We start from the raw sequence: 17,408 nt of genomic DNA, 5'->3' as shown, positions 1-17,408 counted from the left end.
TGTCAGTAACCGGTTATCTACAGCTTCCCTCACAAGGGCATGTCAGTAACCGGTTATCTACGGCGTCCCTCACAAGGGCATGTCAGTAACCGGTTATCTACGGCGTCCCTCACAAGGGCATGTCAGTAACCGGTTATCAACGGCTTCCCTCACAAAGGCATGTCAGTAACCGGTTATCTACAGCTTCCCTCACAAGGGCATGTCAGTAACCGGTTATCTACGGCGTCCCTCACAAGGGCATGTCAGTAACCGGTTATCTACGGCGTCCCTCACAAGGGCATGTCAGTAACCGGTTATCAACGGCTTCCCTCACAAAGGCATGTCAGTATTATCTACGGCTTCCCTCACAAGGTCAGTAACCGGTTATCTACGGCTTCCCTCACAAGGGCATGTCAGTAACCGGTTATCTACGGCTTCCCTCACAAGGGCATGTCAGTAACCCGTTATCTACAGCTTCCCTCACAAGGGCATGTCAGTAACCGGTTATCTACAGCTTCCCTCACAAGGGCATGTCAGTAACCGGTTATCTACGGCTTCCCTCACAAGGTCAGTAACCGGTTATCTACGGCTTCCCTCACAAGGGCATGTCAGTAACCGGTTATCTACAGCTTCCCTCACAAGGGCATGTCAGTAACCGGTTATCTACAGCTTCCCTCACAGGGGCATGTCAGTAACCGGTTATCTACGGCTTCCCTCACAAAGGCATGTCAGTAACCGGTTATCAACGGCTTCCCTCACAAAGGCATGTCAGTAACCGGTTATCTACAGCTTCCCTCACAAAGGCATGTCAGTAACCGGTTATCTACGGCTTCCCTCACAAAGGCATGTCAGTAACCGGTTATCTACGGCTTCCCTCACAAGGGCATGCCAGTAACCGGTTATCTACGGCTTCCCTCACAAGGGCATGTCAGTAACCGGTTATCTACGGCTTCCCTCACAAAGGCATGTCAGTAACCGGTTATCTACAGCTTCCCTCACAAGGGCATGTCAGTAACCGGTTATCAACGGCTTCCCTCACAAGGGCAAGCCAATAACCGGTTATCCTGTGCGATTGTGTCTGGTGTTTGTCTGGTATGTGTGTGTGTGTGTCTGGTGTGTGTGTGTCTGGTGTGTGTGTGTGTGTGTGTGTGTGTGTGTGTGTGTGTGTGTGTGTGTGTGTGTGTGTGTGTGTGTGTGTGTGTGTGTGTGTGTATCTGGTGTGTGTGTGTGTCTGGTGTGTGTTTGTGTGTGTGTGTGTGTGTGTCTGGTGTGTGTGTGTGTGTGTGTGTGTGTGTGTGTGTGTGTGTGTGTGTGTGTGTGTGTGTGTGTGTGTGTGTGTGTGTGTGTGTGTGTGTGTGTGTGTGTGTGTGTGTGTGTGTGTGTGTGTGTGTGTGTGTGTGTGTGTGTCCATTCTACACTCTCACTCCATGTTATACAAGCCTGATCAATTTCAGACATTTAAAAAGTTCCTGAGAATGTCTACATATGCCTTTCTTGGCACTCACATAAAAAGCAAAACGATTGCCCAGCTCAGGGCACAAGCTGGTGCTGCATAGACCACTATGGCAGTTCACAACGATCTAGCAAGCGGTGAGAATACTGTGAATACTGATCATCATACCTGATGGTAATAACGAGTTTCTTTTTAATATTATTTTTGTTTTACGCCTTCCCCAAACCACAGCCCTAACCTTAACCACTCGGAATGAATGCATAAACTGTTAAGTTATTTCTGTTTTAAACCCTGTAACCACAATAAAAAATAGACCTTCATCCATAATTCGGGTACATTTTCGAAAGAGAAACTATGAGGTGTTCTTGGGTTATACAGTATAGTGAAGTCATTCACCATAGCAGATCCTATTTGTCATGGCCAGCTGTGTCAAGGAAACGCCAGTGTGAACCTGCATACTCAAACACTGTGGGTGTGGGTGTCTGTTGTGTGTCTGGTGTGTGTGTGTGTGTGTGTGTGTGTGTGTGTGTGTGTGTGTGTGTGTGTGTGTGTGTGTGTGTGTGTGTGTGTGTGTGTGTGTGTGTGTGTGTGTGTGTGTGTGTGTGTGTGTGTGTGTGTGTGTGTGTGTGTGTGTGTGTGTGTGTGTGTGTTTTTGGATTTACTATCCTTGTGAGTACTTCTGGTCCCCACAAGGATAGTAAAACAAGAACAATTCAGACAAGTGGGGAACTTTTAGGATTAGGGGTTAGGTTTAGGGTTACAATTAGGGTAAGGGTTACAATTAGGGTTAGGGAAAATTTGATTTTTAAGATAATTAATTGTTTGGTCACCACAAGGGTAGTAAACATGTGTGTGTGTGTTTGAGTGGTTCACCACTTTCATGCCAGGCATACATGTCCCTCAATCCCATAATTCAGTTTTTTCTGTCTCTCAACACTACCCTTTTACAATGAACACACACTACGTCACTTCCGGTGTACACGGTGAAAACGCTTCCGCTTCTGTCGGGGACCAAACTCTGTCAAACATAGAGATCGGCCCGTAAATGGAGACAGCTGAAGTCTGAATCCCGTGAGGGTGAAAGACAGTCAACTGACAAGCCTGTTGGGAAACGCTTGGCGAGTTAGCTGGTTAGCTAGCTTCGCTATAGACTTAGCTGGCTAGCTACCTTGAACGGCAATAACAGAAACAGCTAACCGCTAAAACATATGGATTCCTGTAGAAACCTACGGAGTGGTGAGAAAAATATGGAGCCGAATTGATCAAAGAAAGAAAGTGCCAACAGCATGGCTAATCTCATGACAGAGATAAGGAGCCTAGGTACAAAAATTGAGAAAAAAAAGATGGACGAAATGAAGCTGAGTATTGAAAAAATTATAAATAGTCAAGTTGACAGCTTAGGTGCATCTTTGGAGAAAGCTATCCAAGATAATCACACAGCTCTGCTGACTCAACTGGAGAATAATAACAAGCAGACACGAGACCACATAGCCCTTGATGTTGGACGTCTGGAAACCTGCATAGAATCCCTGGAATCTGGGAGAACAGGCTATGCCAAAAAGTTAGACCCAGATGTGTCTATCACAGTGGCAGGACTGCCAGCAACTGAAAACGAGGACCTAATCTCCAAAGTGAGCCAGCTGATATCAGTAGGCCTAGTGTCACGCCCTGACCGTAGAGAGCTTTTTATGTCTCTATTCTGGTTTGGTCAGGGTGTGATTTGGGTGGGCATTCTATGTTCATTTTCCTTTGTTTTTGTATTTCTATGTGTTTGGCCTGGTATGGTTCTCAATCAGAGGCAGCTGTCTATCGTTGTCTCTGATTGAGAACCATACTTAGGTAGCTTTTCCCCACCGATGCTTTGTGGGTAGTTATTTTCTGTTTAGCTGTTTAGTTTGCCTGACAGAACTGTTCGCTTTCGTTCTCCTGTTTGTTGTTTTTGTTTGATTGTTTTTTTGGATTAAATCATGAACACTTTAAGCGCTGCACCTTGGTCCACTCTTCCTTCAGCCCACGAGAAGCGTGACACCTAGGCTGAGAAACAGTTGAGAGGATGAAGGAGAGAGGTAAAGGTCCCGGGGTCGTGAAACCAGGTTTTTAGAAATTTCAGCAAATTTATAAAAGTAAAAAAAAAAAAAAAAAATCCTTATTTACGTAAGTATTCAGACCCTTTGCTATGAGACTCGAAATTGAGCTCAGGTGCATCCTGTTTCCATTGATCATCCTTGAGATGTTTCTACAACTTGATTAGAGTTCACATGTGGTAAATTCAATTGATTGGACGTGATTTGGAAAGGCACACACCTGTCTATATAAGGTCACAAAGTTGGCAGTGCATGTCAGAGCAAAAACCAAGCCATGACGTCGAAGGAATTGTCCGTAGAGCTCCAAGACAGGATTGTGTCAAGGCACATATCTGGGGAAGGGTACCAAAAAATGTCTGCAGCATTGAAGAACACAGTGGCCTCCATCATTCTTAAATGGAAGAAGTTCAGAACCACCAAGACTCTTCCTAGAGCTGTCCGCCTGGCCAGACTGAGCAGTAGTCAGGGAGCCTTCGTCAGGGAGGTGACTAAGAACCCAATGGTCACTCTGACAGAGCTCCAGAGTTCCTCTGTGGAGATGGGAGAACCTTCCAGAAGGACAACCATCTCTGCAGCACTCCACCAATCAGGCCCCTATGGTAGAGTGGCCAGACGGAAACCAGGAAGGAGAACATTTGATGAGCTGTCTGTTGCAGAAGTTAAGAAGGTGAAGGACTCTGAAAAAATGAGAAAGCACTTGGCATTGATGAACTGCCTAATGAAGTCTAAAAATCCCCTAAATGAATTGAAGTTCTACATGATTTTCTCCAAATTTGTTTTGAGTAGAGTATACTGCCATCGACTTGGTATAAGTCTACAGTGAATCCCATTCCCAAATCTTCAAAAAATGACCAGAGTGCCACTGAACTACAGAATCATAAGTTTACTAGGTCTATAAGCTATATTCAGCCATCCTTAACAATAGGCCAATGACCTTTTTGGAGGATCAGAACACTCTGGTGGAAGAACAAAATGTTTTTGGTAAATCCAGAGCCTGTATCGATCATATCTTCTCCGTCTGAACAATATTCAGAAATAGATGACAGGAAGAGAAGTCTACTTTTGCACGTTTCGTTGATTTCCCGAAAAACTGTTGATTTTGTAAATAGAGATCTTTTAGACTGTCGTTTGTTAAAGGCAGAGGGGTTGATGGGAAATGTTATCACGCAATCCCTCGACAAAGCACCAACTGCCTGTGTGCGTGTATATGGTACAGATTGGTTTCCCACACACTCGGGGGTAAAACAAGGAGACGTCTTATCACCGATTCCATTTGCTTTGTTTATTAATGATTTGTCAAAAAAAATTATCTGTTAAATATTGGGAGTAAAATATCTTTATAATGATGCTATTATTTGATGGTTGAAACTGAACAAATCAAATCAAATTTTATTGGTCACATACACACGGTTAGCAGATGCAAATGCAAGTCTAGCGAAACGCTTGTGCTTCTAGTTCCGACCGTGCAGTAATATCTAACAAGTAATCTCACAATTTCTCAACAACTACCTTTATACAAACAAGTGTAAAGGAATGAATAAGAATATGTACATATAAATATATGGATGAGCGACGACCGAACGGCACAGGATCTGCAGAACATGTGATTATGTCCAATCAAAAGATCATGTAAAAGATTTAGAGACTCGTGATTAACAGGACAAAAACACAGATAATGACTTTGAGAAAACCAGATACTAAGAGAAGTGTTTTCCATCTTGTTTTGATGAAGACATTCTGGAGTTTACTAGCATTTGTAAATATTTGGATCTTTATTTTGATGAACGTATGACCTTTCTATACGGCCACATCTGCTCGACTCAGCAGGTAAAGTTCTTAGGAAAACGAACCACTCGAAGTTGTTGGTTTTGTCACGTATTCCAACCTGTATCAGACCTGTGTCCTGCTCTGGACGATTCAGCAGGAATGTGGTGTGTTATGAGGTATCTCAAAAACATCAAAAACACACTCCAGAACAGAAGCAGAAGGATATTTTTTGTAGGTATCCACAAGTTTGCACCTATACTGGAAATAACTGGGGGCATGGGCTGGGAACCCTGTGAGGTGAGATGGAAGGCGTGTATGGTGAGACTTGATGTTGGATAGGCCAATTTCCAGAATAGCCAGTAAAGTTTTTCAATGGGGTCTCTCCATAAGGGGAGAGACATTCAACTGAAATGTCTGTCCTTTTCCAACAGTCTGACTGGGAACGTCTGTACGAAAACCAAATGAAGGGAGACAGACACTATTAAAAAACAACTGATGATGCAATAAGAAAGATAAATGAAGGAGATTAATCATAAACCCAAATTGAGAATCTTTTGTTTAAGGGTGAATTAATGTGTGAGAGATAAATTATGTATAACTTTTTTTATTTATTATTTATTAATTTTTATCCCCTTTTCTCCCCAATTTTCGTGGTATCCAATCGCTAGTAATTACTATCTTGTCACATCGCTACAACTCCCGTACGGGCTCGGGAGAGACGAAGGTCGAAAGCCATGCGTCCTCCGAAGCACAACCCAACCAAGCCGCACTGCTTCTTAACACAGCGCGCCTCCAACCCGGAAGCCAGCCGCACCAATGTGTCGGAGGAAACACCGTGCACCCGCCCCCCTCGGTTAGCGCGCACTGCGCCCGGCCCGCCACAGGAGTCGCTGGAGCGCGATGAGACAAGGATATCCCTACCGGCCAAACCCTCCCTAACCCGGACGACGCACAGAGCCTGGGCGCGAACCCAGAGACTCTGGTGGCGTAGCTAGCACTGCGATGCAGTGCTCTAGACCACTGCGCCACCCGGGAGGCCCCCAATAATGTATAACTTAACTAAAAGCAAGAGATCACTATTGTCCCTGAGTATCAAAACAGGTCGGGATTGTGGTGAAACGGAAGAGGAAGGACTAACTATTGTGACCTTGAAGAAATAGAGAACGAAACATTTGATCCTCTATTGCCCTTGTCCTTATTCCAGACCACCAGATATACCCTGGTATTATGTAGCCATGAGGAGACAGACCACCAGATATACCCTGGTATTATGTAGTCATGAGGAGACAGACCACCAGATATACCCTGGTATTATGTAGCTGAGGAGACAGACCACCAGATATACCCTGGTATTATGTAGCCATGAGGAGACAGACCACCAGATATACCCTGGTATTATGTAGTCATGAGGAGACAGACCACCAGATATACCCTGGTATTATGTAGCCATGAGGAGACAGACCACCAGATATACCCTGGTATTATGTAGCCATGAGGAGACAGACCACCAGATATACCCTGGTATTATGTAGTCATGAGGAGACAGACCACCAGATATACCCTGGTATTATGTAGTCATGAGGAGACAGACCACTAGATATACCCTGGTATCATGTAGCTGAGACAGACCACCAGATATACCCTGGTATTATGTAGCCATGAGGAGACTGACCACCAGATATACACTGGTATTATGTAGCTGAGGAGACAGACCACCAGATATACCCTGGTATTATGTAGCTGAGCGATGAGGAGACAGACCACCAGATATACCCTGGTATTATGTAGCTGAGTGATGAGGAGACAGACCACCAGATATACCCTGGTATTATGTAGCTGAGTGATGAGGAGACAGACCACCAGATATACCCTGGTATTATGTAGCTGAGTGATGAGGAGACAGACCACCAGATATACCCTGGTATTATGTAGCTGAGGAGACAGACCCCCAGATATACCCTGGTATTATGTAGCCACGAGGAGACTGACCACCAGATACACCCTGGTATTATGTAGTCATGAGGAGACAGACCACCAGATATACCCTGGTATTATGTAGCTATGAGGAGACAGACCTCCAGATATACGCTGGTATTATGTAGTCATGAGGAGACAGACCACCAGATATAACCTGGTATTATGTAGCTGAGGAGACAGACCACCAGATATACCCTGGTATTATGTAGCCATGAGGAGACTGACCACCAGATATACCCTGGTATTATGTAGTCATGAGGAGACAAACCACCAGATATACCCTGGTATTATGTAGCTGAGTGATGAGGAGACAGACCACCAGATATACCCTGGTATTATGTAGCTGAGGAGACGGACCACCAGATATACCCTGGTATTATTTTACATTTACATTTAAGTCATTTAGCAGACGCTCTTATCCAGAGCGACTTACAAATTGGTGCATTCACCTTATGATATCCAGTGGAACAACCACTTTACAATAGTGCATCTAACTCTTTTAAGGGGGAGGGGGGGGTAGAAGGATTACTTTATCCTATCCTAGGTATTCCTTAAAGAGGTGGGGTTTCAGGTGTCTCCGGAAGGTGGTGATTGACTCCGCTGACCTGGCGTCGTGAGGGAGTTTGTTCCACCATTGGGGTGCCAGAGCAGCGAACAGTTTTGACTGGGCTGAGCGGGAACTGTACTTCCTCAGAGGTAGGGAGGCGAGCAGGCCAGAGGTGGATGAACGCAGTGCCCTTGTTTGGGTGTAGGGCCTGATCAGAGCCTGAAGGTACGGAGGTGCCGTTCCCCTCACAGCTCCGTAGGCAAGCACCATGGTCTTGTAGCGGATGCGAGCTTCAACTGGAAGCCAGTGGAGAGAGCGGAGGAGCGGGGTGACGTGAGAGAACTTGGGAAGGTTGAACACCAGACGGGCTGCGGCGTTCTGGATGAGTTGTAGGGGTTTAATAGCACAGGCAGGGAGCCCAGCCAACAGCGAGTTGCAGTAATCCAGACGGGAGATGACAAGTGCCTGGATTAGGACCTGCGCCGCTTCCTGTGTGAGGCAGGGTCTCACAGGGTCTATTATGTAGCTATGAGGAGACAGACCTCCAGATATACGCTGGTATTATGTAGTCATGAGGAGACAGACCACCAGATATACCCTGGTATTATGTAGATGAGGAGACAGACCACCAGATATACCCTGGTATTATGTAGTCATGAGGAGACAGACCACCAGATATACCCTGGTATTATGTAGCTGAGGAGACAGACCACCAGATATACCCTGGTATTATGTAGCTGAGGAGACAGACCACCAGATATACCCTGGTATTATGTAGCTATGAGGAGACAGACCACCAGATATACCCTGGTATTATGTAGTCATGAGGAGACAGACCACCAGATATACCCTGGTATTATGTAGTCATGAGGAGACAGACCACCAGATATACCCTGGTATTATGTAGTCATGAGGAGACAGACCACCAGATAAACCCTGGTATCATGTAGCTGAGGAGACAGACCTCCAGATATACCCTGGTATTATGTAGCTATGAGGAGACAGACCACCAGATATACCCTGGTATTATGTAGCCATGAGGAGACAGACCACCAGATATACCCTGGTATTATGTAGTTGAGGAGACAGACCACCAGATATACCCTGGTATTATGTAGTCATGAGGAGACAGACCACCAGATATACCCTGGTATCATGTAGCTGAGGAGACAGACCACCAGATATACCCTGGTATTATGTAGCTGAGGAGACAGACCACCAGATATACCCTGGTATTATGTAGTCATGAGGAGACAGACCACCAGATATACCCTGGTATTATGTAGCTGAGGAGACAGACCACCAGATATACGCTGGTATTATGTAGTCATGAGGAGACAGACCACCAGATATACCCTGGTATTATGTAGTCATGAGGAGACAGACCACCAGATATACCCTGGTATTATGTAGCCATGAGGAGACAGACCACCAGATATACCCTGGTATTATGTAGCCATGAGGAGACAGACCACCAGATATACCCTGGTATTATGTAGCTATGAGGAGACAGACCACCAGATATACCCTGGTATTATGTAGCCACGAGGAGACAGACCTCCAGATATACCCTGGTATTATGTAGCCATGAGGAGACAGACCACCAGATATACCCTCGTATTATGTAGCTGAGGAGACGGACCTCCAGATATACCCTGGTATTATGTAGCTATGAGGAGACAGACCTCCAGATATACGCTGGTATTATGTAGTCATGAGGAGACAGACCACCAGATATACCCTGGTATTATGTAGATGAGGAGACAGACCACCAGATATACCCTAGTATTATGTAGTCATGAAGAGACAGACCACCAGATATACCCTGGTTTTATGTAGCCATGAGGAGACAGACCACCAGATATACCCTGGTTTTATGTAGCCATGAGGAGACAGACCACCAGATATACCCTGGTTTTATGTAGCCATGAGGAGACAGACCTCCAGATATACCCTGGTATTATGTAGCCATGAGGAGACAGACCTCCAGATATACCCTGGTATTATGTAGCCATGAGGAGACAGACCACCAGATATACCCTGGTATTATGTAGCTGAGGAGACAGACCACCAGATATACCCTGGTATTATGTAGCTGAGGAGACAGACCACCAGATATACCCTGGTATTATGTAGCCATGAGGAGACAGACCACCAGATATACCCTGGTATTATGTAGTCATGAGGAGACAGACCACCAGATATACCCTGGTATTATGTAGCCATGAGGAGACTGACCACCAGATATACCCTGGTATTATGTAGTCATGAGGAGACAAACCACCAGATATACCCTGGTTTTATGTTGCCATGAGGAGACAGACCTCCAGATATACCCTGGTATTATGTAGCCATGAGGAGACAGACCTCCAGATATACCCTGGTATTATGTAGCCATGAGGAGACAGACCACCAGATATACCCTGGTATTATGTAGCTGAGGAGACAGACCACCAGATATACCCTGGTATTATGTAGCTGAGGAGACAGACCACCAGATATACCCTGGTATTATGTAGCCATGAGGAGACAGACCACCAGATATACCCTGGTATTATGTAGTCATGAGGAGACAGACCACCAGATATACCCTGGTATTATGTAGCCATGAGGAGACTGACCACCAGATATACCCTGGTATTATGTAGTCATGAGGAGACAGACCACCAGATATACCCTGGTATCATGTAGCTGAGGAGACAGACCACCAGATATACCCTGGTATTATGTAGTCATGAGGAGACAGACCACCAGATATACCCTGGTATTATGTAGCTGAGGAGACAGACCACCAGATAACCTGGTATTATGTAGCTGAGGAGACAGACCACCAGATATACCCTGGTATTATGTAGCTGAGGAGACAGACCACCAGATATACCCTGGTATTATGTAGCTGAGGAGACAGACCACCAGATATACCCTGGTATTATGTAGCTGAGGAGACAGACCACCAGATATACCCTGGTATTATGTAGCCATGAGGAGACAGACCACCAGATATACCCTGGTATTGTGTAGCCATGAGGAGACAGACCACCAGATATACCCTGGTATTGTGTAGTCATGAGGTGACAGACCACCAGATATAACCTGGTATTATGTAGCCATGAGGAGACAGACCACCAGATATACCCTGGTATTATGTAGTCATGAGGAGACAGACCACCAGATATACCCTGGTATCATGTAGCTGAGGAGACAGACCACCAGATATACCCTGGTATTATGTAGTCATGAGGAGACAGACCTCCAGATATACCCTGGTATTATGTAGTCATGAGGAGACAGACCACCAGATATACCCTGGTATTATGTAGTCATGAGGAGACAGACCACCAGATATACCCTGGTATTATGTAGCTGAGGAGACAGACCACCAGATATACCCTGGTATTATGTAGTCATGAGGAGACAGACCACCAGATATACCCTGGTATTATGTAGCTGAGGAGGCAGACCACCAGATATACCCTGGTATTATGTAGCTGAGGAGGCAGACCACCAGATATACCCTGGTATTATGTAGTTGAGGAGACAGACCACCAGATATACCCTGGTATTATGTAGCTGAGGAGACAGACCACCAGATATACCCTGGTATTATGTAGTCATGAGGAGACAGACCACCAGATATACCCTGGTATTATGTAGCCATGAGGAGACAGACCACCAGATATACCCTGGTATTATGTAGCCATGAGGAGAAAGACCACCAGATATACCCTGGTATTATGTAGCTGAGGAGACAGACCACCAGATATACCCTGGTATTATGTAGCTGAGGAGACGGACCACCAGATATACCCTGGTATTATGTAGCCATGAGGAGACAGACCACCAGATATACCCTGGTATTACGTAGCTATATAATTAAATTGTAAAATGTTTAGCTAGTATACAGCAAATGGTACTGTATGTATACTATATACTGTAGAAGGTGTGTAGGCCTGTCTCACACCGGATTCTTCTCTTTGTGCCAGACTGGGTCCAAACGCCTTCTGTTTCACGTTTCTTTGTTTATATATCTTTTATTGTTTTTATTAAAATGTTGTATTTGTTTGACTTCTCTATGGTTATGATGATTGCTTTAATAGCCTCATCTACTATCCTGTACTGATTTCTGTTTCATTCTTTCTGTGGTTCTCACTGCACAGAACACCGGAAAAAATATTACGGAATTATGTGTCAATTAATCCCGTAAGTGAGGGGTTGCCAGACTGGCAATTTGACACGAAAATAAAATGTCATTCGTTAATTCACAGACAGACAGACAGACAGACACACACCTCCACCAGAATGAATTAGATTAAGTTCATGAGAGCGTGGGTGAAAGTTTACACAGGCCTTTGGTGTTTTTATTCAACAGTCGGTCTCCAAACCTTAATGCTCTGTCATCTCACTGGAGACAAACACAAATACAGACACATACACACTCAGATCAGGGGCTTTTTACAATGAAGCCATGTTTACGCAGGAGAATTACTCATCCTCACTTTACTTTAGAATTTAGATTTTAGCTTTCTCCTCTCTCCTTCCTGCTTCATCTCTCATCCTCCCCCTTTAGGTTCTCCTTTCTCCTCTCTCCGTCCTGCTTCATCTCTCATCCTACCCCTTTAGGTTCTCCTCTCTCCTTCCTGCTTCATCTCTCATCCTACCCCTTTAGGTCTCTCCTCTCTCCTTCCTGCATCATCTCTCATCCTACCCCTTTAGGTTCTCCTCTCTCCTTCCTGCTTCCTGCTTCATCTCTCATCCTACCCCTTTAGGTTCTCCTCTCTCCTTCCTGCTTCATCTCTCATCCTACCCCTTTAGGTTCTCCTCTCTCCTTCATCTCTCATCCTACACCTTTAGGTTCTCCTCTCTCCTTCCTGCTTCATCTCTCATCCTACCCCTTTAGGTTCTCCTCTCTCTTTCCTGCTTCATCTCTCATCCTACCCCTTTAGGTTCTCCTCTCTCCTTCCTGCTTCATCTCTCATCCTACCCCTTTAGGTCTCTCCTCTCTCCTTCCTGCTTCATCTCTCATCCTACCCCTTTAGGTCTCTCCTCTCTCCTTCCTGCTTCATCTCTCATCCTACCCCTTTAGGTTCTCCTCTCTCCTTCCTGCTTCATCTCTCATCCTACCCCTTTAGGTCTCTCCTCTCTCCTTCCTGCTTCATCTCTCATCCTACCCCTTTAGGTCTCTCCTCTCTCCTTCCTGCTTCATCTCTCATCCTACCCCTTTAGGTTCTCCTCTCTCTTTCCTGCTTCATCTCTCATCCTACCCCTTTAGGTCTCTCCTCTCTCCTTCCTGCTTCCTCTCTCATCCTACCCCTTTAGGTCTCTCCTCTCTCCTTCCTGCTTCATCTCTCATCCTACCCCTTTAGGTCTCTCCTCTCTCCTTCCTGCTTCATCTCTCATCCTACCCCTTTAGGTTCTCCTCTCTCTTTCCTGCTTCATCTCTCATCCTACCCCTTTAGGTCTCTCCTCTCTCCTTCCTGCTTCATCTCTCATCCTACCCCTTTAGGTTCTCCTCTCTCCTTCCTGCTTCATCTCTCATCCTACCCCTTTCTACATGTAGCTTCATCTCTACCTCATTTATTTTGAATAGCCATTTCACTTACTACGTAAATAAGCTGAATTGTGCTAATGAAGACTGTCTTACCCTCTACTTGACCAAAACACGCCTCATACAAACAGTTAGTCATTTCCTCAACATTGCCACTACATAAAACCTACGTTACAGAAGTCATTACCTCATCTTACTCATCCTCAGAGGACTATGTCACATGTCTACATCTGTTTGGCTGGTGGATTTTAAACGGGTTTGACAAACAGGTTACACACCACCAGGTGTTGGGGAAATACTCTGTGGTATTGTTGAGACAACACACTGTTGAGACAACACACTGTTGAGACAACACACTGTTGAGACAACACATGGTTGAGACAACACACGGTTGAGACAACACACTGTTGAGACAACACACTGTTGAGACAACACACTGTTGAGACAACACGGTTGAGACAACACACGGTTAAAGTCACACTGTAAGATGAGCTAAGATAACAAATAACTGGTCAGTTACTGTCATCTTGTTAAGCTGTTGTGTCTTGGGTAAATAGCCTTTCTGAATAAGCTGCATTCACTTTGGAGGTTCGTTTAACGCCTTCATTCATCCAGGTTAGTCTCCGTGAGATGAAATATATTGTTCAAGACAGACCTATAGGCTACTGAGATCCAGATCAGATCCAGAATCAGATCCAGAATCAGATCCTATCAATCATGAAAACTGCTTCTTACTTCATCTAGGTGAGATACAGTGAGTATAGCGTCTAGTCCAAATGTGTTACAGCTAAACAAGGTGTTAGTAGGCTTATTTAAGTGCTGTACACTTGTTTGGATAGCCTATCTCACATATCAAAGGGTTTACAAAACCACAACAAAAGGTAGGAATAGCCTTCTACCCACAAGTCAGAAGGAGAGAGAATATACGAGAACCACAGACACAGCCTGAGACGTTGTCCAGACACGGCCTGAGACGTTGTCCAGACACGGCCTGAGACCTTGTCCAGACACGGCCTGAGACGTTGTCCAGACACAGCCTGAGACGTTGTCCAGACACGGCAAAATAGGTTCTTCAAAGGGTTCTCCTATGGGGACAGCCAAAGAACCCTTTTAGGTTCTAGATAGCATCTTTTTTTCCTAAGAGTGTAGAACAAAAATTGTTATAAAACAATGATATTCTGGAGTAGATCTAGTGGATCAATACCAGATAGTCTGATACAACATCCATAGTTCCCTGAAAGCCTGCCCAACCTGAAAAGAGTCTGCAAAAAATAAAATATTTTGTCTATCTGAACCGCGACCTTTCCAACAGGATACAGTGCCTTCGAGAACCTTTATCAAGCGACACTGAATCTTTGTTGGATCAGAACCTACTTTGGTTTTCTATCAAGACTGGTTTTGGACGATATCAGAACGGCATAAATCTCCAGAAGCTATGAACAGAACCTACCTCTGATGATCTGGGTTTTCAGAAGCTATGAACAGAACCTACATCTGATGATCTGGGTTTTTAGAAGCTATGAACAGAACCTACCTCTGATGATCTGGGTTTTTAGAAGCTATGAACAGAACCTACATCTGAAGATCTGGGTTTTCAGAAGCTATGAACAGAACCTACCTCTGAAGATCTGGGTTTTCAGAAGCTATGAACAGAACCTACCTCTGATGATCTGGGTTTTCAGACGCTATGAACAGAACCTACATCTGATGATCTGGGTTTTCAGAAGCTATGAACAGAACCTACATCTGATGATCTGGGTTTTTAGAAGCTATGAACAGAACCTACCTCTGATGATCTGGGTTTCCAGAAGCTATGAACAGAACCTACATCTGATGATCTGGGTTTCCAGAAGCTATGAACAGAACCTACATCTGAAGATCTGGGTTTTCAGAAGCTATGAACAGAACCTACCTCTGATGATCTGGGTTTTTAGAAGCTATGAACAGAACCTACCTCTGATGATCTGGGTTTTCAGAAGCTATGAACAGAATCTACATCTGAAGATCTGGGTTTTTAGAAGCTATGAACAGAACCTACCTCTGATGATCTGGGTTTTCAGAAGCTATGAACAGAACCTACCTCTGATGATCTGGGTTTTCAGAAGCTATGAACAGAACCTACATCTGAAGATCTGGGTTTTTAGAAGCTATGAACAGAACCTACCTCTGAAGATCTGGGTTTTCTTCCTGGATCTGGGCTTGATCTTAGTGAACCTTCCCTTGAAGTCGCTGGGCTCGAACATGTCCACAGAGAGACTGGCGATCCGGTCCAGTACTACAATCACATCTTCTAATACCTGGTCTGGATCCTGGTCTTGGTCCTGAACGTAGGTCTGGTTCTGGATAGTGGTCTGGTGTTCATTGTGGTCCGACTCGCTGTCCGCCCCCGCGCTCCCCGCGCTCCCGACACTCCTACCATCCTCCTGAGACATTGTATTGTCGTATTGTCATTCATTTAACCATTAAACTCTGTTAGACGGTTTTAGACACTGAGGACATATTCTCACATACAGAACAGCAGTGACCTGGTTAACAGAGGTTTCAGCTCTGCAGTCTAAATACCAAATCCCCAATCAGACGTTCTAGGCAGTGTGAAGGCTGGACAGATCCTGCACTGCATTTGACTCCAGTACAACAGCAGTTCTCAAAAGTTGAATTGCTTTATCTTTCTCTTTCTTCTATCTTCTATGAGTTCCTTGAACGCATAAATGTACATTCCCTCCTTTCCGTGTTTTCCCAGTGGTTTGATGTGATGTTATCGCTCTCTTCTCGCCACTCTTCTTTTTCTTGTCGTCAGCAGGTTTGACTAGTTTGAATCCCGTTCTTCACCCCTTCATTTATCTCTTGTCTTGTTGTATTTCCTCTGTTTCCTCCCTCTCTTCAGTGTTCCTCAGACAGAAAGGTGCACACTATTCCTTCTCTCCAGGTAGTTAGACAGTGAGCTGCTTGTTTTCTTGTTGTTTGAGACACTTAACTCTCCTGTGAGTTCAGGTCTCTCTTTCTCTCCTCTCCTGTGTGTCTTCTCTCTTTTCTTCCTTTGGTTTCCCAGACACAGCTTAGAAAGTAGTAGAGTTTGGCCTGAATTTGAGGAGAATTTGTCTTCTTTCTTTGCGAAGGAAACTGATTCTGACAGTTTGGAGAGTTCCTTTCCTTCTTTGTCTCTTAATTTCTTCCTGTCATCTCACTTGTCCTCTCACCTGTTCCCTCCCCTGTCCTCTCACCTGTCCCCCTACCTGTCCTCTCTTACTGTCCTCTCTCCTGTCCTCTCACTCTCCAGTGTGTGTTATGAAACTCCTCCTCTCTCAGGCAGAGAGGCTCTACATTCTCATATTGCACTTGATTGGGTGGTTTGGGGAGTTTGGGTGGCTCTCTCTCTCTCTCTCTCTCTCTCTCTCTCTCTCTCTCTCTCTCTCGCTCTCTCTCTCTCTCTCTCTCTCTGTTTTTCTATTTCCTCTCTCTCTCTCTCTCTCTCTCTCTCTCTCTCTCTCTCTCTCTCTCTCTCTCTCTCTCTCTCTCTCTCTCTCTCTCTCTCTCTCTCTCTCTCTCTCTCTCTATCTCTCTCTCCCTCCCTCCCTCCCTCTCTCCCTTAGACCTCCTTTCCCTCACGGTTGTTTGGCAATAAGTAGCGTGGCCAAATAGCATACCAATGACTGTGTAAGACCAAAACACATCCTGTGTGTGTCTGTAATCACTGGTCAAGGCTGTTTAGCCAGTTACAGTAACAACAGCACGTGCATGAATGGGCAGGTGTAGAAATACAGACACACACAGAGAGAGAGAGAGAGAGAGACAGAGAGAGAGAGAGAGAGAGAGGGAGAGACAGAGAGAGAGAGAGAGAGAGAGAGAGAGAGAGAGAGAGAGAGAGAGAGAGAGAGAGAGAGAGAGACACAGAGAGTGAGAGAGAGAGACAGAGAGTGAGAGAGAGACAGAGAGAGAGAGAGAGAGAGAGAGAGAGAGAGAGAGAGAGAGAGAGAGAGAGAGAGAGAGAGAGAGAGAGAGAGAGAGAGAGAGAGAGAGAGAGAGAGAGAGAGAGAGAGAGAGGGAGAGAGGGACAGA

The 17,408-nt window shown here is 45.1% G+C and overlaps 1 protein-coding gene across 1 annotated transcript in view; it reads right to left on the bottom strand.

Annotated features, from left to right (window-relative positions):
• LOC139552823 (protein furry homolog) overlaps nucleotides 1–16,628 on the bottom strand; it is a 217,877-nt gene extending 201,249 nt beyond the window's left edge. The window contains exon 1 of the mRNA XM_071364886.1: nucleotides 15,517–16,628. Coding sequence (XP_071220987.1) covers nucleotides 15,517–15,784 — 268 coding nt within the window. The 5' untranslated portion in view covers nucleotides 15,785–16,628. The remainder of the gene's footprint in view (nucleotides 1–15,516) is intronic.
• Between the last annotated feature and the right edge of the window lie 780 nt (nucleotides 16,629–17,408).

Source organism: Salvelinus alpinus, chromosome 24, assembly GCF_045679555.1.
Source record: "Salvelinus alpinus chromosome 24, SLU_Salpinus.1, whole genome shotgun sequence".
Classification (NCBI taxonomy): Eukaryota; Metazoa; Chordata; class Actinopteri; order Salmoniformes; family Salmonidae; genus Salvelinus; species Salvelinus alpinus.
This window is presented reverse-complemented; position numbering and strand designations above follow the sequence as displayed.